The sequence below is a fragment of the Grus americana genome, chromosome 1, assembly GCF_028858705.1.
Source record: "Grus americana isolate bGruAme1 chromosome 1, bGruAme1.mat, whole genome shotgun sequence".
NCBI classification, from domain to species: Eukaryota; Metazoa; Chordata; class Aves; order Gruiformes; family Gruidae; genus Grus; species Grus americana.
The window spans coordinates 133,694,438-133,718,133 of NC_072852.1; the positions used below are offsets into that span (position 1 = coordinate 133,694,438).

General features: G+C 39.7%; 2 protein-coding genes across 5 annotated transcripts in view; both read left to right on the forward strand.

Moving 5' to 3' along the window:
* The window catches only part of ADGRG2 (adhesion G protein-coupled receptor G2), a 63,468-nt gene extending 44,575 nt beyond the window's left edge, over positions 1-18,893 (forward strand). For all 3 annotated transcript variants that reach the window (XM_054838201.1, XM_054838218.1, XM_054838211.1), the window contains 12 exons: positions 203-359; positions 2,415-2,564; positions 2,790-2,912; positions 4,136-4,181; positions 4,287-4,390; positions 4,959-5,083; positions 5,923-6,191; positions 6,980-7,079; positions 7,389-7,663; positions 9,667-9,768; positions 10,493-10,645; positions 16,294-18,893. In XM_054838201.1, coding sequence (XP_054694176.1) covers positions 203-359; positions 2,415-2,564; positions 2,790-2,912; positions 4,136-4,181; positions 4,287-4,390; positions 4,959-5,083; positions 5,923-6,191; positions 6,980-7,079; positions 7,389-7,663; positions 9,667-9,768; positions 10,493-10,645; positions 16,294-16,478 — 1,789 coding nt within the window. In that variant the 3' untranslated portion in view covers positions 16,479-18,893. The remainder of the gene's footprint in view (positions 1-202; positions 360-2,414; positions 2,565-2,789; positions 2,913-4,135; positions 4,182-4,286; positions 4,391-4,958; positions 5,084-5,922; positions 6,192-6,979; positions 7,080-7,388; positions 7,664-9,666; positions 9,769-10,492; positions 10,646-16,293) is intronic.
* A 1,605-nt stretch (positions 18,894-20,498) lies between these two features.
* The window catches only part of PHKA2 (phosphorylase kinase regulatory subunit alpha 2), a 47,929-nt gene continuing 44,731 nt past the window's right edge, over positions 20,499-23,696 (forward strand). Inside the window, exon 1 of one of the 2 annotated variants that reach the window (XM_054838273.1) lies at positions 20,499-20,753. In XM_054838273.1, coding sequence (XP_054694248.1) covers positions 20,676-20,753 — 78 coding nt within the window. In that variant the 5' untranslated portion in view covers positions 20,499-20,675. The remainder of the gene's footprint in view (positions 20,754-23,696) is intronic. The other variant, XM_054838282.1, reaches the window with a different exon arrangement.

The following is a 23,696-nucleotide window of genomic DNA, read 5'->3' on the forward strand; positions in this document are numbered from 1 at the left end:
CAGGAGTATCATTCTCGTGTTACCAGCTCTACTATAGTATAATGCCATAGAAAACTGTATTTTTTTGTGTTGATGCCATAATAAGTAAGCAGAGTCAGCTGTATTTTACACTATGTTTGGATTGCTGCTCTATAATCACAGCTTGCCTGAGAATTTTGGGTCTATGTGCTTGGTAATACTAGGTATCTCTTTTTCTTAACAGAATTATAAAACTGGTGGATTATATTGGCTTAAAACTGAACTTTCCAACAACATCTGCCGATTTTGCCTCCCCTTCCTTGGCTCTGGCAGTTGTCAAAACCAATAGCATCCGCTCCAATCAAATGTCTTTTGCTGTCCAGGACTCGGCTGATCTCCAGGTTAAACACTGATAATTCTACATACTTAAAAATTCTCAAATGATTCTTTTTAAGTATTTATGTTTATATATTTATATATAACATGAGTTTGTTCTGTGTTTATGTCACAATTTCAGGATCTTTTGTTCGCATTAGTTTCAGAGAAAAAATACTTTTTTTTTAAGCCCTCCATAGTTTTTCCTATAATTTTCTATTATGGTGTAAATAGGCAACAGACTTTAAATAAGCAACAGATTTAGCAGAAACTGGCATTCAACTAAAAAGCATTAGAGAGGGTACAGCAAGAACACCAGAATGGACAGAGTGCTTGGCAGAATAGCTTTGCCTCAAAAACCCTGAATCATGAGTCACTTAATCACCCACCCTGACAGTGCTGAAATTTGTCAAGGAGTGTTGCCATATGGCTTCATCTGTTAGGAGGATATTAATTGCAGAGGGTTCCAGGAAAGAACTATTATGTTGCTTGGATAATGACATTCACACATTCGTCACTTATGACTAGTTGGTCTCACCCAGAAAGAAGTGCTTAGAAAGTTTGGATCCACTTTGTCTCACTCAAAACCTCCCTCCTGGTTGAGGAAATAATAATTTGGACAATACCAGTCTTGGAGGCTTAATCAAGGAGAGGTGGAAAGTTCTGGACAAATTTTGGCATATTTCTTCCTCTCAGAGAAGGAAATAGCTTAGTCTAGCATGAGCTGTAAGTAGTACTGGAACTGTTCTGTGATACTGAAAATGATATGAAATGTGAACATTTGATTTCTTTTCTTAGCAATATGTGGTGCATGAATGTGAGGTGACTAGGAGGTGGTAGTGCTGAAAAACAGGTATTTGCTAAGTAATGATTTTCCAGAAATCTCGTGGCGCTGGCAATGAAATGTAGGGAGTTTTCCGCAGGTATCTAGTTCAAATCAGAGCAACAGGAATGCTTTTGTGGAATTGATTGGGGATTTCTTTGGTGGCTGTCTAAACCAGTGATCTCCAAAGTGGGGTTTGAGTTCCCCAGGGTGTGCACGTGACAGTCCATTGGGGTGTGGGAAGAAAATATTTTTTATATGATTAAGGAATGAAAATTATTTTTTAAATAACATTTTTGATTGAACATTTTTTAAAATTGTTCAGTCTTTATATCATCATTTTAAAATTTCTGGGTTTGTGTATGTTTTATAACTCATATAATATATTAGTACAATAGTACATGCATATAACTTATAAATAAATAAATTTTGGGGTGCATGACCAAAAAAGTTTGGAGACCACTGGTCTAAACAGAAGAGTTAAACCATATTGTTAGGGCACTGTGGAGAGCTCGCACTGTTATTCCTATTACAACCATTCTTTAAATACACAGATAATTTCTTTCTTCAGTTCTGCTGGAACTCTGAGATGATGATATTTGTGTATAAAGTGACTAATGTATGACAAGAAAATATTAGAGGTTTTGTACTAACCAAAGCTCTCTGTCCTATAAGTACAGCACAGAAAACTGGGTGAAAGTTCAGATTTTTTTGGTAATGTTAGATCACTAAGCTCTTGAGATATCTGAATTGTAGCTTATCCAGTTTATTTTTGTAATTTTACCAATGATCATAAAGTTAGGGTTTATGTTCTTAGGTTCTGCTCAACCTACCATACTTAAAAACTTACTGACAAATAATGGCTATTCACAGTTTTTATGAATTCTGACATACTTCATATGGGGTATAAAAATACTTTGCCTTTGCAGGCTTCTCTCTCTACACATAGACCTATCCAGGTTGTTGCCCTTCACCTTTTTCAAATCAATATTATCCACTAAAGTGACGTGTTCTGTCCCTGTAAGCAAATGGGTAAAGCCAGAGAATTTTTCAAGGCAGAGCTCAAATGAGTTGCATCCTTTTCAGGCCTGCAGATGCTATTTATTCATTGGAGCGGGAGAGGAATGAGAGAGCAGCAGTGAGTTCCTGACAGTGATTACAGAGATATGTATTTTGAAGTTCTAAACTGAAAATAAGTCATAATTTGATTTTTCTTTAGTGACTGAAATGAAGCAAAATCCGTGCATTTATTTTTCAGATCTCTCTAGGTGTTGATGCAATTCATGATGTAAATAATCTTGGATCTATTATGCTTCCTTCATCACTGCTAACAAATTTACCGCCTGAAGAGTTGGACTTGGCTTCCAGAATTATATTCAACTTCTTTAAAAAGACCACTGTGTTCCAGGTATCTTTATGATCCTCTATTCATAAATGGTTTAAACTCAAGCCTAGAGCAAAATAAAATATGACTGGAATTTTTTCCTGCAAAAGACATTTCAAAACTTCCTGATTTAAAAAGTAATTGTTTTTGTCCAGTGCTCACTCTACATATTAACTGAGCTTGTGGGTGCTGTACTATACTATTGTTTTCTTTCAGATTTTAAAATCTGATTATTTTTTGTCATTCCAGGATCTGTCCTTGAAGAATGCATCTTTAATCAGCAATGTTATATCATCAAGTGTTGCTAACCTCACAGTTAGCAACTTAAAGGCAAATGTTACTGTCACTTTACAGAATATCAAACCTAATCAGGTATGATATACATTTCGGCAGACTTAAAGTACAATTTTGTTGCCTCCATTGGAGTTGTTGTAGAAGAAATACTGTCCTAAGGATACGGATCAGTTGGTTCTGCTTTACTAGTGTGAACATTTCATCTCCATCTGGACTTTAAAAATCACTCATCTTTGCTTATTTATTGCTGGTATAAAGTTTTGTTCTCAAATGGTTTCAGGTAATTTTCATAGAATCATAGAATCTTAGAATCTTTAAGGTTGGAAAAGACCTCTAAGATCATCAAGTCCAACCTATTTTGCTCTATCACTTAGCCATCCAGTTTTTATCTTTCCTACCTACCCTTCTGCTTTATTCTTCAAAGAACAAAAACCCTTAGGTGAAAGCCTGTCAGTGGGGGTTGCTACAGAGATGCTGCAATCATGACATTTGTAGGTGCTGCATGGCCAGAAAGCAATAGAAGTCTTTTTCCCTAGGGGGAATGTTGTTCCTTAAACTGGAACACAAGATTGTGTTATCTGGAAGTATTAGGGCTCATACACAACATCTCTTTCCTAGATGAGCATCAGGGATTAAAATCTTCTATCCCATATTTTAAAAGAGTTTAAAATACTAAAATATTACAAACTGAAAAATGAAAGGATTCCAGTAATGTACCTGAAGGTTTTTTTCTAGGGTTGGCTTAGTATTGATTTAATACTGAGTTTTGAGTTATAACTGTAGAAGTATTAGTATTCATAGTAGTATAGTGTATTACTGCTACTATTTTTAGGATTTTCATGTGGGTGTGAAATCTCTATGTAAACCTTCAACATCATAGTAATATAAAGTGATCAAATGTTTGCAAATGAAAAAGAGTTTTTCCTTTTCTATGTGGTCATTTCCTTGATACTTACAAAATCAGGAAAGATGAGAAATCCCAAGAATTTGTATAGTGTGGGAAGACAGTGAAACAGCATTCATAATGTTCTACCAGGAACAGAATCATAGCGTAAGCATGAGAGCTAGCTCCTGTATGGTGACTTCAAATTCGTTCAGCTTATTTTCACATGTATATTGCAATATTAATCCATTCTATGCACCTAAATTCATTTTGTGTTCATGAAAACGGGTATGTTTGCTGTATCCAGTATTTATTCTTGCCTACATTTTGTAGAAAATTCATACATTACTTGATCATAAACTCATAGTTTAGTAAAACTTGTTTTTCTTTTTTTTTTTTTTTTTTACCTCCCAAACAGGATAATTCAACAGTACGATGTGTTTTTTGGGACTTTAATAAAAATGGTAAGTACTTGATATCACCCAAGATATCATGCTGGTTTAGCTATGTTAACTCATGTTAATATAAATAAAGGCTTTTACGAATAACAAAGCTGTTTTCTTTAACAGGTGGACATGGAGGCTGGTCATATGAAGGTTGCATAGTTAAAGAAAGTAGAGTAAATGAAACAGTCTGTTCATGCAACCACCTCACAAGCTTTGCAGTTTTGATGGTAATTGTTTAAAAAAATATGCAATCTTACTCTAATTCAAGAAAACATTTAGGCATATGTTATCTTAAGCAAATGAGGATTCAGTAAGCGCATGCCACCTATGAAATACTACTCAGGTTCTGTTCACTTCAGGGTTAGTACATTAGTCATGTGCTTAAGCTGCTTGTTGAATGAGGGGCCATGAGTTCCACTGAAGTAAAAATTCCTTAAGTGCTTATTAAACTGCAGCTTTTACATTTAGGCACTTGTTTTATATTGTAGGAAATTACAGTTATGATAAATTTAAATCAAGTTTTTAATCAAAGGGAATTTCACAATTAGAATCATGGAATCATAGAATATCTCAAGTTGGAGGGGACACATAAGGATCATTGAGTCCAACTCCTTGCTCCTCACAGGACTAGGCTGGCTTTTCTGTTGTTCAGTTAACCTTTTATAAGATTCATGATGAAAAGAACTGTTTGTTGTTTTTTTAATTGCAGAGGGAAGGGTGCATTTTGGGGTTTTTTTAATTTTTTTTCCATTTAATAAACATGTTCTCTGAAATTAACTTCTGTTTCCATTTTAGAACTTGTATGGAAATACTCCTTTGAATCCCACACAAGAATTGGTACTGACTTTTATATCTTATATAGGCTGTGGCCTCTCTGCAATTTTTCTTTCTATTACTCTTGTGACCTACATAGCCTTTGAGTAAGTACCTGTTCAGCTAAGCTCCCATTATTCTTCAGTTATGATTGCTTGTAGTCTTTACTGCAAAGTCCTTTCCAATAGTTACGGATTCTGTGTCCGTTGATAATGCACAAATTTGTCCAGTTTACCAGGAAGGTGTTGATTCAGTCTTAGGAATGTTAACCTTGCAGACAAGTGAATTAATCATGAGACTATGCAGTAAGAAGTGAAGAAGTAGCACTCTTAAATATTTTGCAATGGATTATCATAATAGAAGTGTGAAGGAATGTGTTTAAGATGCAACATATCTAGAGCAGTGCAGAATGGTAGCATTTTTAAATGCATTTTTATTCTTTGTTGTTTGTTGGAACATTTTGTTATGTTTGAGCCTTAACTATTGAATCCTCCATGCTATGTTTTGGAAATCCTTCTCAAAGGTATTTATTTGGCACATGTTTATTCTCTCATTATCCTGTCATCAAGGACTTACTTGGCCCTATTAAGGTTTTGGAAGCCCAGTCAAAAGCCTAATCTAGTTTAGCGATAAAGAACAGTCACATTGTGGTTTTTGGAAGTATTGTAACAAGAAGTCCAACATACAATGTAAAAAAAATAATCATGGTACTAAACTCTTAGGAATCCAAGTTATTGTTTGCATTTATGTAACCTTATTATAACAGACTTTAAATCTTTTGTAAATTACTCTCTCCATGTATAAATGCAATATATAAAGCATTATATATGAATGAAAATATATATTTTTTTTTTTCCTTGGCATTTGTGCACTAAGGACTACAAGAGACGAAGTAAGCCAGGGATCTATGGATAACTGATGTCATCTCACTAATTTGCTTTTTTAGGAAAATCCGGAGAGACTACCCCTCCAAAATCCTTATTCAGCTGTGTGCTGCATTACTTCTACTCAACTTAATTTTTCTCCTTGACTCATGGATCGCACTGTATGATACACGAGGCCTATGCATTGCAGTTGCAGTATTTCTTCACTATTTCCTTTTGGTTTCCTTCACCTGGATGGGCCTAGAAGCTTTCCACATGTATCTGGCCCTTGTGAAAGTCTTTAATACCTATGTACGGAAATACATTCTTAAATTTTGCATTGTTGGTTGGGGTATGTATTTTTTTTAATTGGTTTTTTTTTTCTTTTGCATGCTAAATAGATAAATTCTCTTATCAGTGAATGTGACACAGTTCAAAAATGAAAGTGAAGCAGTCATTAAATGTTATGACCTTGCAGTGACCAGGTATTCATTATCAATAAACCTGATCCACCTTTCTGAGGCAGGGAACTCCCCCCTAACTGCAGAACTGAGGCTGCTGCAATGCAAATTGATAATAAATTTTCCTTGTGCAAGTACAATAGAACCGATTTTGAATGTGCATACTTTCATTTCCATTTACCAGACAGATGGTGTCAGTTCTGTTTTGAAAACAAATGCCAATAAGTATATATATTCCATTTCTGGGATAGCACTGTTGCTTACAAAAAGCAGCAAAACAGATGTAACTGGTTAAAGGATGAAAAAATTCTGAGCCTGATTATCCTCTCTGGCCACGCAAGTAAACATGAGTGAAAGCACTGAAATCAATAGAATTGTTTTCTTAAAGCAGGTGTAAGAAAGAAAATCAGGTATCCCATATTTGATGTTTTAAATATGTTGCTTTATTCAGAAAGGTTTGGAGCTAGCTGTGGAGAACTCTTGTTTCTTTGCAAGTTATGCTCCTCAGCAAGTTTGAATGCTCCAATTTTTAGATTCAGACAGCTAGTAGTCAACAGAATTCAACAGACAAATTTCAGAAACAGGTTGTAGATTTCACAGAAAAATACAGTAATTTCAAGTCATCATAGTACTGTCTTTGTCATAATTTTCACTTATGTGTTTGCTCATAATCTTTTAGGGTTACCAGCAGTAGTTGTGTCCATCGTGTTGGCAGTATCACCAGATAATTATGGACTTATCACCACTGGAAAGGTTTCAATAAACAGACCTGATGAATTGTGAGTTAAAGGGAGGTGCTTTTTGGGGGGTGGGTGGGAGGGAGGTCCTATGAAATTGGTTTTCTTTAAAGTGAATGTGGGGAAGGGAAGGAAGCAATGGGAGAGCTTTGACATGGTATAGCTCTACACTATGTCATGTGTTTTGTGGTTATTGCCTATCTGAAAGCTCTTACGCTTTGGCCAAAAAAATAGTTCTTACTAAAGAGGCAAAAATGATTTGCATGTGCAACAAACTACACCTTTATCTCATGTTTATTTTACTTAATTTCTGTTTCTGATAATGGTTGACATACTGTTCTTGTGTTCTAGCTGCTGGATTAAAAATAGAGTTGTCTTCTATATTACTGCTGTGGGATACTTTTGCCTGATATTCCTGATCAACATCAGCATGTTCATTGTTGTGCTGATCCAGCTCTGTCGTATCAAAAAGAAAAAACAACTTGGTGCTCAAAGAAAAACCAGTATTCAAGACCTTAGGAGTGTTGCTGGCCTAACATTCTTGTTGGGAATTACTTGGGGATTTGCTTTCTTCACAGTCAATGACGTATTTACTTACCTCTTTACCATTTTCAACACTTTGCAAGGTAAGTTTATCCTTTGTGTGACAGCCCATTGTGTACAATATAATGAACAAAACATTCAGAAATGGCATTTTCTTGGTTCAGCAATAAAGATGTAATTTTTATGCATGCTTTAACATATTAATTAAATTACAGATGATACTCTTTACTGTAATCTGAAGTTACAGTTATGTTACAGTAAGGTACAGGAAAGCTAACTAGTATTTATATGTATTTATATCTATAAATACTATCATTTTTAAAAATGTATGCAAATGAGACACCGCTGGAAGTGACTGTATTTCTGTAGTCAACAGATTAATTGTAAATACTCAGTTATTGTAAGTGTTCACATAATAATGCAATTAACATAGTGAAAACTGTATCATTTCTCCACTTATCCCTAAGGCTTTGAGGTGAGGTGTGACATTGAACAAAGGGCCATTGAGACAGGCAAGGCTGCAACATCTAAAAGTTAGTGGTCTAACTCTCAAGCATGGCCTTTAGTACTTGATAACATATAGGAAGTAGATACAAAGGCATGCAGCTTTGCAAAGGCCAGGATGCTACTGAACACGTCCAAAAGCAGAGTTTCAAAGGCTGCAAAAGATGTATTTACAGAGGCTGTAAAGATGAGGTACTGTAGGTGCCTACAGTTACCTAAGTATACCTGAATTGCCCCACTGAAGTTTCGATCCAATCTTCTGCTTAAATGGCACTTTAGGTGATTCCCAGATGATTCTGATTTCCCAGAGAGACTAAAGCAATGAAAATTGCAGTTCAGTGTCTAGAGTCCTCCCCTATGTTGATTTTTGAGTGCCTTACTCTTTGGTAATTTGAGGGGTTGAACACACATCTTTCCAGGTCTTGCATGGGATTGTGTTGAACTAACACAAAACTACATTCTGTGTGGGCAGAGTAATCTGTTATGTGAAATTAAGTTCCTCTTTTACGCAGTTTTAAGTTAGGTGCTGGGCATTTTGATATTAGAAGTAATAAAGCTGCATAAATTGTATTGACTTTAATTAAGCCTATGCCAGTGTTTCAGAACTATATTTGAAAATGGTATAGAACCAGAGCAACACTTAGTGTAGAGCAACACTTAGTTACATTCAAAAACTCATCCTAAAAGCCAAAGTTAAGAAAGATACTTACGCAAAGTGTGGGATTTTACATGCTTAACTGGCCTTAAAAGCAGTGTAAACATAACATACATGTGCGTCTGCACCACTCTGATCATTTAGTTTTCCTTCATGTTATTTTCTATTCATTGTAAACCTAACACCTGTTCTCAGGGACACATTGCAGCTGGAAAATTGTGCAAAGACTGAGTGCCACTCTTCCTTAAAGGCAGATGATGATGATGGACTTTAAGGCAGGGAAAGTTAGGTCCCACCCTGTGTCAGTTAGAAGTGAATGAGACACAGGCAATGAGTCTGTAATGTGGCACTGGCAAGAGACAGGGATGAGCCCCATCCTTTCTAGAAAATATTTGGCTTTTGATTTTGTGGTAAAGGGGGTACTGTTTATTTATGTTTTAGATATGGTTTACTTTCTTTGTATGAATGCTTAAAATTTTGTAGTGTTATTGGTTCTGTTACAGTTGGTGCTAACAGGTTAGCTGCTAGGAAAAGATGGGACAATGTCATACCATATGCTCTCAGCTGCATAACCCGACAGTGTCATATCATACCCTCTGTTTGACATTGCTGTGAATTCTTTGCTAAAAGCGTTAAGGAAATTTCAGGATCCACAGAATTTTTCCCTTCTTACTTGATAGAAGGAAACTTTATGCACTTTGTGGATTTGGTTATATTTGCTGCTCTTGCATTTGTGTGTATGATTCCTCTCATCTGTGTAAGGGAAAAGTACTCTTCAGTGTTCAGAGCTGTAAACTTTCTCACCAAAGAAAGATGTCATTACTTTTGATTAGAAATATAAAAGAAATGAAAGAAAACCAAAACATTGTTCATTAAGAAGTAGCAAAAGTCGATTTTGCAACATTCTGTAATGTTATTTTTTTGCAGGGTTCTTCATTTTTATTTTCTATTGTGTAACAAAGGAGAATGTCCGTAAACAGTGGAGAAGATATCTCTGTTGTGGGAAATTCAGGCTGGCTGAAAACTCTGGTAAATATTAATTTTATTTTTTTTACTTCTGAATACTTATACTCAGTGTTAAGTTCATAGTATTTTGTAATACTTAAAAAGAAAAAGTGTCAATAAATCATGTTGCTGCAGTTGCAGGTCTTATTTATTATCCAAGGTAAAATAAACCTACAAAATTACACTCTTTAAGGTGGTAGTCGATGCAACATGCTTACATGCTGTTGCATTAAGCTATAACTGCAGTTGATCTCTTCCACTGCAGTATAAAGGCATGTCTTGCAGAAGACTTTTGATCATAGTTAGAAACTGTAAGATTTGTTCTAGCTTCTGAGTCAACTGTAGTTTTACCAGTGACTTTCACAAAACCAAGGTGAAGCATAGTTTAAACCAAAGAAACTGTAAATGATTTTATGTTATTTTTTTATTCTGTAGTTGACTTCTCATAAAGCTACATACTTTTTAACTTAGAGGATCAAATGTACTTTAGGTTTTTTTCTGATCTGGTCTGCAGTAGCAAAACTATGACAGTTGGCTGCTTGTATTAAAAAAGGGCCAAGAGAAAAAGGAACTAGATTGAAATAATCAAGAATCATGAAATTCTCAGGAGAATATCATTCTGTCTAGAATACTGTGAGGAGAATGGCTAAAGCTGTGTTTTTATTTTAATTCAGTTGCATTATTAACTACATTTTAATATTTTGCTTGTATGAGTTGTGCTATTTTCTGTAACACGTATCTATTGTAGACTGGAGTAGAACTGCTACTAATGGTTTAAAGAAGCAGACTGTAAATCAAGGAGTATCCAGTTCTTCCAATTCCTTACAATCAAACAGTAACTCCACTAACTCTACAACATTGCTAATGAATAATGATTATTCAGTGCACGCAAATGGAAATGGTATGTATAATGCAAAATAGTATTTCTCAAGCTATTTTTATTCTTGTCTTCAAACAGAAGTGCTATGCTCTTTCATGCTAATATAAGGTGAAGTGCTGACAAAATATTATTCATAAGTATAGGGTTAGACTATTTCAGAATGTCCTCACAAATAATACCACACATCTGTTTTAGGGGACGACAGACAAAGTTTTAAAATATCAATTTCTCCTACTCACTGGGAACTCTTGATTTATATATCAAATAGTAAGTAATATTCATTATTAGAGCAATTACTTACCAGAAGCTGCTTTTAATGCTTTTCTTGTCACCTGAATATATGACAGTAAACCTCAAGCATGTTTTAAAACAGTTCGTATTTTCACCTTTATTAAAACAAACATTGCCTGAAGAAGAAAGAAATATAGGATAATAATATAGCTTGAAAGTATGAAAGAAATCGTGCAGGAGGTAGTATGAGGAAGAACATTAATGGCATGCTTACATGGAAGCTGCTTATGAGAGGAGAAGGAAGAGAAAACGGAGACTGTAACTTATAAAATCACCTCAGTGAAGAGGGCACTGCTGAGAGGGCTACTGTTGGCTACAGAGTAAGTGTTGAAATGCAGTTTCTCTGTAGCTCTTTATTTCCCCTGTGGGGTTTTTAAGGATGTTTTTGCCTAACCGAAATATACCTTTGCTGCAAGAAACAACTCTTCAGAAGTAAAATTCTCTATCCTTCATGTTCTAACACAGTACTGTCCTCTGAACTGTTAACTTCTGCTCTGTTCCTGAGAAGTTGAAATGCAAGTGTATGTAGCACTCCAATCAATTTCACTTGCAAATTGGTGTAGCTTATTTGTCTATTCAGAAAGCTAGATACAAATCTCCACTGAATGTACTTACAAAAAATGATCATTTTGCAGTGGACATAATCTAGTTTTTCACACACTTGCTGGACACGTCATGCTGCTGATTTGAGCTCTCAGAAAAGACAATTTTTCAAAGAGGAAAAATAACTTAGACATATGTAATGTGTAAAAGCCCAAGTTGAGCAAAACTTACAAGATATTACTCCTGTGTGCCTAAGGCGTTTTTCCCAATTGATCAAGAGTTGAAGCTAAGAAGTCATGCTATCAGCTAGATTGTTTAGTATGAAGTTGTAGAACATGCTCACAGAGGCTGTGTTGTGCTTGTTTCCTGGCATATGCTGTCAGAAGACAGCAGATAATCAGCGGGATACTCTCAGCAGGTAACCTCTCAGATGTACAGAGTAAAAGCTATGGAATTCGTATGTGCTGCCCCCTTAATAGGTTACTGTCCATTTGGATGTACTAGCTGCATATTGTAAAGAAATCACAATACTTCAGGAAATAGCATTTGGACATGCCCTGAACAGCTTTCCAAACTGAGCTTGTAAAATTAGTTTTTAGGGTTTTTTTTTTTGTTTGGTTGTTTTTTGGGGGTTTTTTTGTCATTCCATTATACAACCTCTCTGTTTGGATACCACACAGTGCAATAATTAACATGCTTTGTATCTAACAGGTCAGTTGAGAACCAGAATCCGGTAACTCTCACTGTCATCAAATATAAAGCAAGGCAATATTTTTAGGTAGAAGCAATACCTTTCAAAGAGAGCAAAATATTCAGGCACAAAAGCCTGGATGTCTTGTAGGGCTTTTTTCCAGCTATGTTAGTTACTCTGATGGAAGATGCCACTTCTCCCTGGAACATTTGACGTGCTTACGCACAGCTACAAAAGCATTTTGGCTACTTTTTTCAACAGAAAGAAAGATAGCATAAATGTTTTATTGAATTTGTTTGTTGTAGCAACTGAGTGCTGTTGTGGCTTTCCAGAACAAGTTTTTGTTGATTTGGGTAGTATTTTAGAATGAGATGCAAAATTGATGATCTAAACCATTGAGCGATGCCAATTCTGTGTGATGTGCCCCAGTTCTGTCCTAGTTTAGAGCAATGCCAGTTCTGTGTGCTATGCTCCAGTTCTGTCCTAGTTTATTCACATAATTAGATCTTTCCAGTGTGAGAGTCTGTATGTCCTGTGCCAACAGCTTCTCAGAAAAAGCACCTGAAAGAACTCTGATAGAACTTTGTTCCTATACAGTCACGAACACAGATGTCTCAGGTGACCCACCTCATCGCCTCTTGTATTCTATTGTATGTTTTGAGTGCTGTGAACCCTGTACCACATCCTCCATTCATATCAAAAGGGTTGTATGATACCTTGTCTGCATAGTTAGTTTGACTAAATAATCCTTCTGGGTCTTTAGGAGTTCCACAAGAAGAGGGTAAACTTATGCTTGGATAGAGCTGATCCTCCCAGCAAAGCTCTGAGGCAATTCCTTACACTTAATCTTCCAAACATGGGGCAGTTGTATCTCAGAAAAGATGGGCAAATGCCTCCAAAAGGTACTGCCTCCATCAGTTGATTGTTAGATAGGAACATGGGACCTTTGCTGTACCTGATTTCCCAGCTCTCACAGCTAGAACTTCAACATAACATGCAATACTTCATTTTAAAAAGTGAGCTCCAGATAGAAAACACTCTAGAAATTAAGACCTATGTCACAGAACCATAGAATCATAGAATTGTTTTGGTTGGAAAAGACCTGTAAGATCATTGAGTCCAACTGTTAACCTAGCACTGCCAACTCCACCACTAAACTATATCCCTAAGCGCCACATCTGCACATCTTCTAAATACCTCCAAGGATGGTGACTCAACCGCTTCCCTGGGCAGCCTGTTCCAATGCTTGACAACCCTTTTGGTGAAGAATTTTTTCGTGATATCCAATCTAAACCTCCCCTGGTGCAACTTGAGGCCATTTCCTCTTGTCCTATCAATTGTTACTTGGGAGAAGAGACTGACACCCTCCTCAATACGACCTCCTTTCAGGTAGTTGTAGAGAGTGCTAAGGTCTCCCCTCAGCCCCCTTTTCTTTAGGCTAAACCTCAGTTCCTCAGCCGCTCCTCATAAGGCTTGTGCTCCAGACCCTTCACCAGCTTTGCTGCCTTTCTCTGGACACGCTCCAGCACCTCAATGTCCTTCTTGTAGTGAGGGGCCCAAAACTGAACACAGCACTCAAGGTGCGGCCTCACCAGTGCCGAGTACAGGGGAACAATCACTTCCCTAGTCCTGCTGGCCACACTATGTCTGATACAAGCCAGGATGATGTTGGCCTTCTTGGCCACCTGAGCACACTGCTGGCTCATATTCAGCTGGCTGTCGAGCAACACCCCCAGGTCATTTTCCTCCGGGCAGCTTTCCAGCCGCTCTTCCCCAAGCCTGTAGTGTGGCATGGGGTTGTTGTGACCCAAGTGCAGGACCCGGCACTTGGCCTTGTTGAACCTCATGCAGTTGGCCTCGGCCCATCGATCCAGCCTGTCCAGATTCCTCTGTAGAGCCTTCCTACTCTCAAGCAGATCAATACTCCTGCCCAACTTGGGTGGAATATATGTAAATATATACAGTACATAAACAAACACTTAGTGGTTTTAGCCTTACTACTTCCACTGAAATGCTATTCCAGATGCAGGATTGAATGACTTGGCATGGTAAGTTTGGGGTGTCTATATGGCCTGTGGCTTTGCTTGCCTACTGGACTGTTGTTCATAGAATAGCCTGCCTTTCTTCTCAGATTTTGCCCTAACATGAGGCCACAGCTATTTTGAACGCTGCTTCTAAAATAAAACAGTTGTAGTCAGGAGGGGGTTAAACTATATATGCACTGTAAATGCACAATTACAGTGTCAGCAAGTATGGTTATTTTCTGTCATTTCAGTCTTTATCTGATTTTAATTGATTAACAAAGCTCTTCTGCTCATTTTAGCCTGTTTACATTTGTGCCTGTTTTAGTGCTTGATGGCCTTTTACATTAATAATTAAATATTAGACTTTATATTCAAGAGATTTTGCATCATCTGTTGGGCCATTGCTTCTGTTTTGTGGGTCCAGTGGCAGCTCAGTAATTTGGCATGGAATTTGTAGTCTGCCTTTGACAGCCATCACCACAAACCCACTCCCTTAAACTCCCAGCCCGAGATGTTTAACTTAAGTTATATTCATTACATTTTCAAACTGGTAGTAAGCTTTATCAGCTAGAAATACATGTTCACATCTTATTTAAAAAATTCCACCTCTCATTCCAAAGAAAACTTTGCCAATGAGACTTTGATGCAACTGATACACTGACATCTGCTTGAATCAATAGGATACCTGCTGAAAAGGGTGTGCAGTCTGCCTAAAGTGAAGGATTAGTTTCTAGAGGAAGTGTTGGGGTAGACCAATACTAAACCTGTGTGCTTGGGGGCCCTGGGCCAAGCAGAACAGAGAAGAGCAGTCCGGCCCAGTCACTCAAGCAGCAGAATCCTTTCTGCAGGAGGGATTAAGTTCAGAGGAGGTATGTCACCAAATACTTCCCCCGCTGGTGACCCCAACCAGAAATAGTTGAAGAGCATCCTGTAATGTGGCCCTGCCCCTTCTGGAAAGGTTCAGAAGTATGAGGTAGTGAGAGAGTGAAAGGGGAGGACAGAGCCAAAGCAGAATTCTGCTCCAGGATATTTGAGGTATTTGATGGAAGGAATCCAGGTGTACTAGAGAGGATCAGGTTTTGATCCCTGAAATAGAGTCATCTTTCACTGCCTAGAGGTTTCTCATCAGTGTTTTCCCTACTCCTAAAAGCATAAACTGCAGCAGTTTCTACCTTCACTGTTGTGTCTTTTCAGTAGATTTACTGAAATCTAGTGAATCACGATGGTGTTTGTATATGAAGTGTTGTGAATATTAACAGAAATAGCAAACTTGGATGTTTTATGTTTTATATTAATTCTCTTTCTGGCATAAATCATAGAAACATAGAATGATTCTATGATTCTATTTTATGATTCTATGATTCTATATCAGGATCCTGGCAGATCTTTTAAATTTGACTGCTTTGCAGGAAAAAAAATCCAACTAGAAGCATTTGCACAAATACTTAAAAAATCTTAGTTCTCATCAAAATTATCTAGAGTGTAATGCATAGAGGTAGCAGATTCTATCCAGTGAATTGAGCTTTCGTGCAGCATTTCATTAATAGGCTGCAATCAGCAGTGGCATTACACATGTTCATTGTAGATTCACCTAATGTGTAAGATTCTCAGTCTAAATATGGCTTAGACCCATGGTGGGACCTAGGTCATATTCTGATTGTCCTCCAGAAATAAATGCTGCAAGTCGAGTGCCTTTCAAAGGAAAAAAAAAATAAAAAATCCTTGTTTTCTCAAACACTTCCTTGTTTCAGATGCATGGCAAACCTGAGAAACCTTTTTAACTTAACTTGTTAAAGCAAAACTAAAATGAGAAGTATTTTGCATCTTATCTAGTGATATTTATTCCAAGTCAAAGTCTACCTACTGAGAATTGTGACCTTCGCTGCTTAAAATATGGAATCCTGTTGTGCGTAAATATATTTACGTCTCTCAAATCTCTTACTCATTTCACAGAGGAAAAGAAATATATACATAATATGTAGAGAAAAATCCACATTTTGACATTGTTGCAGGGATAAAATGAGAGTGCATGAACTCCCTACAGTGACTGAAAAAGCATAGCAGACTTGATTCTGAACCTTTCTGATAGGCGATGTTTTTTTCTTTCTTTGTTTCAACAGGCCATCTTTCCAGTGAGAAAAATGGTGTTTCTTTCAGTGTACAGAATGGTGATGTGTGTCTCCATGACTTTTCAGGCAAACAACTTGTATTTCAAGAAAAGGATGATACAGGCAGCCAAAAAAGCCGTATCTCACTCAGAAGGACTTCAAAGAGGGGAAGCCTAACTTTTATTGAGAAAATGTGATTTCCTTTCAAACAGCACACTGTTTTACAGTGTGAAGTACAGATTTACTTTAACACTTTTACATAATGTGAGCAGACCAAGAACTGATTTTATTTAATATATGGTACTGGAACTTCAAGGCAGCCATGCAATGGATTGACAAGGACAATTTTTTTTTTTTTTTAAAGGAAGCTACTATTTTGAGAAGGTATCTTGGATGTCGAATTACAGCTGGCACATTTCCCTTTTGAGTCTTCATTAGAGGATTTTTTGAGTTTTTTTACATTTAAAGGAGAGTTTTGTTTAGACTTTTTTCATTACAGCTAAGTATCTGGATATAATGCATAATAGTATTGTATAAATGCAGGAAGTTACAACTTGAGAAACGATGCTATCTTTAAAAATGTTAGCTACACTGTCTTCAATGTTTTGTATGTTGTAGTAGCAAACTATAGTGATGTACATAAGCAGAAAAATATCAACCTTTAAGCATCTTAATGACACTTTTATATTTATTTCTTGTAATATAAATTTAAATATTCCTATGTATAGCAAAATAATTGGTATTTTGTTTTAACTTTTATTGTAAGTTTGCATTTGTCTTTAATTGAAATAATTAACTTTAACATAGAATGATACAGAAGTTAATTTGTTCAGTAAGTGAAATCACTTACAGTGGTTTAAATATATTCAGTAGATACAGAACTGTAAATACAAACACTATCAGTCTTGAACCTTTAGCAACCTCTTAGTACACACACCACAGAGGGATAGAAACTGGGTGTCGTCAAAGTAGAGTGCCATGAATGAGGGAGTGATAAAGTAGTCAGTAGGTTATTAAATACAACTAAGTTACGTTAGTGGCTTGAGTAAGTCAATGGGAACTTTTGCCATTGATTTCAGCAGGGTCAGTATTTTATCTTGAGTGGTGGCTCCAGAGATTAAACACACTGCCATTTCTTATTGGCAATGATAGAGAAAATTAGAGAAGTGTTATTTTTTTGAAGAAAAAATACAGAGAATAAATGCTGGTTGCTGTATTTAGTAGCTGAGAAATTGCTTGTTTCATTGTGTGGCTGTTTTTTAAGGGGCAGCTCTTGAGCTATTCTAATGAGTATTTCTGCTTGTATTTTGGCCCTTGGTTGGCAAGCCACATCCTGAGGGCCTAGCTCAGTAATTCCTGAAGCAAAATTTCATTCCCTTTGTGCTATTTATCTGAAAAAGCTGGATTTTGGCTCTTCGTGTACAACAGAGGAAAGAAAATAGAGCCCATGCAACATCATGAAGATTCTTTCTGAACAGAAATTAGCCTGAGCCCTGGTTGTGCCTCTTCTTCCTCACACGAGTGTGCAGCTGCGGCCATTGCTTTTTTTTTCCTTGCGTTCTTGGTCAAAGGTTGGATGCGCCTGGAGCAAGAGCTAGAACAAACTGCTGCCACACTGTGGAGTGCCAGCCCCTGCAGAGGGGATTTTTTGAGGCAGATGCTTGCTGGAAGGGAGCAAGGGCTTTGCTTTCCCAGAGGACACGGTAGGGAACCCTGGAAACACTCTTCTCAACAAAAAGCATCAGTGAAATGCCTCCTATCTGGGGCTCTGTTGTAGTTCAGCAATCGAACCTCTTCAGTACTCAAGCCCTCTTGTGGTTCTGTATGCAACGCATGGGTTCTTTTGGTCACCTGTGTCCAAGACTACTCTGAGTATGCTTTTACAGTGAGAATTTAAAGTATTCGTTGTGTTTATCCACAAGGTTTTAACTGCTTGTTAATAAAAGACTGTACTGGAATGCTAGTAGCTGGAATGCATTTCTGTGAATGCTTTAACTATTTGGCAATTGCCTTTGCACTGTTTCTTGTAAATTTATTTAATGTTCTTGTATTTATATTTTCAACTGTAAAAAAGGTAATAAATTTACAGCAAGTACAACATGTAAAATATATAAACTTTGTCTTCTAGATAACCGTGTTGTTATAGTGGGCTGTGTTACAATTCTTCAGATTACATGAGCTGCAGTATGTAATTACCTCTTGGAGAAAATGCTGACTTAGCCCTTACATTTATTGTCTTCCACATATTTTACCTTTCATGTTTCTAGCAGATTTTTTTAGCAGAGAAAACCCTGGCATAAGTCTGTCTAGTCAATGCTTGTGCTCAGGTCTGCTGAAGCTCTTCCACAAGAATGCTATGAGCAGAAGCATGTAGCTGAGTTTGGCTTCAGTAATTAAATTACCTATGGAAACGCATATCCCACTGTCACTGACCTGCTTGGAGTCTTCTTTTGGTTTTACTTTTGCACACTAACATATGTTAGGATTCTTTTAATCATTTTTACTTGATTTATTCCTGGAGGTGGGGAGTCTTTTCTGACTTTGCCACTTAAAAGCATGCACATACTGTAGTAAAATTTTGCACACACAGCAGCATATTTTAGCTCCGTGAATAATTATCATCATTAAACTAGCTTAAAAAGTATTTGCACGTTGGGTGTCGTTGTATCCTTTCAGTACTTCGTCTCTTGTGCACTGCTAACAGTTCAGCTGTGGCAGCCCAGAGCTCGATGAAAGCTGCAACCCCTTCCCAGAATGCAAAGGAAAATTCTATGCATCAATTTTGTGGCTGCAAAGCTAACTTGGGGACCTCTGTAAGGAGGCTGTGAGCTTAGTCGTAGATAAACAGCAACATGCTGTGTACAGCTGGCACTACCTTGCTCAACAAACCTGTTCCCTGCATGTATGCAGTCTTCTCTGTAAAAAGCAGTGCCCTGAAGCAGGAAGCTCGTGCAGAGTTCAGGGGAGACCAAACTGGTCCATGTTCTGGGACTGTGCAGCCTTCACTGAGCTGCAACGGCAGGGCTCTGGCTGACGGCGTTGGAGTGCTCTGTCACTTTCCAGCAGAAATGCCTGGTGGCCATCGCTGAACAAACAGGTCTCCTTTTAAGACTGTTTTCTCAGCGTTGGTTGGCAGTTACACAGTCAATGAAGTAAGCACAGCAAACAGTTACAAAATTAAAACTGTTAATGCTGTAACTTCACACAAGAAGAAAAAAAGACAACAAAAAAAGAAAAATCTGAAGTCTGAGTGAACCCCACACCTTCAGCTACTCTGCAACATCCTGTGTGTGCTTCAGCACCCATCCACACTTACCATTGGGGTTTTTGCTGTTGCCAGGAGCACAGAAGGAACTCCGTGAAGATTTTGCAACTGTATGTAACATACCTCTTTTTTTTTTTTTTAAGTCTTTGTCAAATTTCTGTGCCTTGGCTCTCTTTGCCTGACTTCCCTTTCTGCTCACTCCTGTCCTACCCATGTTAGGTAACTGCAGTGTGAAAGCACGTCATGCAAGGCCAAATCGGGTCAAAAGTGCACATTACAGAATGCCCTAGTGAGTGCCTATGGGAATAGCAGGTTCATTTCCATCAGAAATCGCTAAATGTTATTTCTTTATTAAGTTGGAAAGTCAAGGCTGGGGTGTGAAGACACCTGATAAAGTCTTTTTTTTTCCTTTCATTCTATCAGATCTCAAAACGGTATTTTTTAAGGCTGAAAAAAAAGGCTTCCAACAAATGTTCTCACCTTCTGCATTTTATTTTACGAACTTAAAGGCTGTATAAAACCGCCTTTATTTTTGACAATGTAGCCCGACTTTTATCCCTGTCGCGCTACTGCTGCCGCTGCTCGCCCCTGCCTTTGCTCCTAGTTAGTCCCCCGGGCATTGACACCCCCCCGGTGTCCCCGGGGGCTGCGGTGCCTGCCGTACCTCACGCTCGCCCTTCCCCTGCCGCTTCCCAGGGCAGCGTGGGGAGGCTCGGAAAAGCAGCTGTAAACACCGCCGGGAAAAGTCTGCTGGTTCTTCACAAAAGCTGAATTTGGGATTTCAAGCACCAGACCTGCACGGAAAGGCCTCGACTCTCTGGGGGTCCGCAGGCTGCCGCACCTCCTCCCGCCGCCGAGACAGCCCGCCTTCGCCCGCTCGCCCGCCCGGAGGGAAGGGGCCGATCTCCCTGCTCCGCTCCGCCCCGCCCTGTCCCGCCTCGCCGGCGGGAGGGCGGGCTGGCGCGCCGCGGAGGCCGGCAGGCAGGGCGGGAGGAGGCCGCTGCCGCCATCTCCGGGTGCCGTTGCGGTGCTGATCGCGACCGGTGGGGAGAGGGCGGGCCTGGCAGCCGGGCCGGTTGAGGCGTGAGGCGCGGTGCGGCGGGCGGGCCAGTCAGCCGGCTGTGGGGCGATGAGGAGTCGCAGCAACTCGGGGGTGCGCCTGGACGGCTACGCCCGCCTGGTCCAGCGGACGATCCTGTGCCACCAGGTGAGGGCAGCCGCCGCCGCGGGACGCCTGTTCGGGTCTGGGGGCGCCCGGCGCGATGATGCCGGCCGGGGCGCGGGGAGGCCGTGGCGGGGGGCGCGGGGGCCTCCGGCGGAGCGGCTGGAGCTGCCGGGGGCCGGTGACCGCAGCCTGGTTGCACAAGGGGCGCTACGGGGCCGGGGGAAGAAAATACCTCCTCTCCCCGGCGCGTGGCCTCCTTTCGGTACCTCCTTTCCCCGCCTGAGGAGAAGCGCAGGGAAAGCTGAGGTGGCGCGGATCTTCGGGGGTGCTCGTTGGCCGCTTATATAAATGCACGTTGGAAGGTACGTGGAAAATACAGCAAGTCTGAGTTTGCAAACAATAATACTGCGTATAGAATGTGCTCATGTGTTATACACACCCACCCGTTGTAACACTGTATATATACATGCCCGTAACACAATCAAACCCCAGTAACGCTGAGCTCCCTAGCGGGGCCTCTGAAATCTGTCGGCATCAGCTCGGTGTGAATCCAGGACAGAGCGGGGTTCGCAGTGCTTGGTGCGGTACGTGTGTGCGGCGGTGCACGCCCGAGAGATTCCCGTCCCCGACGTGCTGCTGGTGCAGCCTGTGCGACGTTGGGTTTCGTGGAGCCGCTTGTCCCGGTGTTATGTTGCTTGGGCTCTGGCGTGTCGGGCAGGGCTGCCTGCATGTGTGAGCAGTAAAAGAACGAAGATGTCAGGGCTGGTAGGAAAACACTGTTACCCACACTATGTTTTTTGGCCAGCACATATACATAAGCATGCAATGTAGTGTTCTCTGCTTAATGGGCTCGCTTCGCCCAGGAGGGCTCTGAGAACTCACAGGGTTTTTTGCACAAATCCATTCCCATATATACTTAGTTGCTGAGTTGCAAGAAACTGGAAAGCAGTGAAAGAAGAGGTTAGGACCCAAATCCACTTAGGTTGGTCATGGGCACAGGGTCCAGATACCTGTGAATTAATGTTTGTGTACTAATTACTATAAACTCATCAGAAACAAATGCAAGAATATGGTATAAGTGGTGTGAGAAGTTAATTAGGCACTCTCGCTCCTCGGGGTGCAGGAGATGCTTTGAGTTGTGTTCTTGTCTTGGCCTTTTGTCTGCAGGATGACCTTGGACAAGTTACTTTGGCTTCCAGTGCCTGACTTGATTTCCGTGTTTATAGAATGAGGGTGCCGATAACAGCCTCCATTAGAGGAGAGATGGAGCCTCTGAGATCCAGAGATTAAACATGCCTTGTGAAAGCATGATATTAATAGTTAATAATAAAAAGAGTAACTTAATGGTAATGTGGGAGTTTATACCAGTGACCCAGAATTTTGTAATTGCTATTTACAGTGCTTGGATGCATGTTTACGACTCAGTGCTGCCCTTTCTGCTGAGTGTTCAATGCTGGGGAGAGTTCAGAGATGAGGGAAGGAGATAAATAAGTTTTCTTCTGTGTGTGGAAAGCAAGTCACAGGATAGCAGCAAGGCAGAGGGACAACATTATCGCAAGAGGGCCCAGAGAGATGCTGCAAGGTGGTTTTTTAGATTTGTTGTCTTTATCAATACTCTTTATGGCTTTTCACTGCGATAGATTGAAAATGTCCTGCTCAGCTGGGTGAAGAGATGCAGTGCTTCCTTGGGCAAGTTAGGATGCTTGTCTTTGGGCCACATGCAGCCCTGTCTTGCTTGGGAGCAGAATAGCCTGTGGTGGGCTGGGCTGGGCTGCTGCTTCACTACTGATAGTGCCTTCTTGGTGTCTTCAGGACAGATCCAGGGAGGGGAATTTAAGCCATTGGTTTGCCCAGGAGCAGCCTGGCAGAAGAGCCAGGAGGCATTTAAGATGCTTCTGGGGTGGTGCTGCTCAGCACAGGGGTGATGTGTGACTGTGACCTTGTACCTTGCATCCACAAGAATGCCAGATGTGCAGCCTTGGCATGTCAGCTGGTGCGCTGACGAAGGGCAGTAACGAGCTCGCTGTTGTAAGGATGCAGCAAGAAGAACACATAGTTAGCTCAGGAACTCTTTGCTTTGATAAGAAGGTGTTCAGTACGTTAGGAGTCAGGTTTCTCAGTAGCAGCAATTGATCTTGCGTTCATTCCAATCACTCTAAATCAACGTCATTTTAGAGGCAAATTTTACTTCAGAATATAAGTGCACTACTAGGCAGCCGTGCATTCAAAGCACAGGTCCGGACCCCTCACCAGGGTTGACAGTTTTCCGTATGCGACACCTTGCAGGATTGGATCCGTAGCAAACTTTTTCCTGTTTTGCAAGCGTTACATTCTGCTGATCAGTCCCTGCAGCATGCATGGTCATAGATATGATCCTGTTAAAGGTTGTACAAGGAGGATAAGACCAAACTACTGGCCCCTGTCTTGTGCCCTTGCATCAGTTATACCAGCCTGCTGTGGTGTGGGTCTGCCAGCTATTGCACGTGCCCTTGGGGACAGGAACCAGAAGGGTGCTTCGACGCTGTAGCTCAGCAAGCACTGAAGAGCATCACCAGACAGCTGTTCTCAGCTGCTTATTACACTTGTTAATGTGATAAGATACACTTTGAATGTGATAAGAAAATAAATGTGAATCTTAAGATATGTCCATAAAATAGCAAAACTTAATGTATGTATACATTTTAAGTATTGCTAGGGTACTGTAAGAGAAAAGCATATGGAGCTGATAAGGAAAGCACATCTGGCATACATTTATGGGTAACTCCAATTGTGTTATGTCTGGTTTCAAGCAAACAATCTATCCGCGAACTTTGCTAGACTTTACATCAGTTTTCATCTGGTGGATCAATGAGACAGATGCAAATTAAATAGATTTTCAGCAAGATGCTAAATGTGATCTCACTTGTATTGCTGCTCTGGTTAGAACCCTGCTATTTTTGTGCCTGTATTGCTGAAGTTCTTATTAGCGTCCGCTCCCCTGTAGGA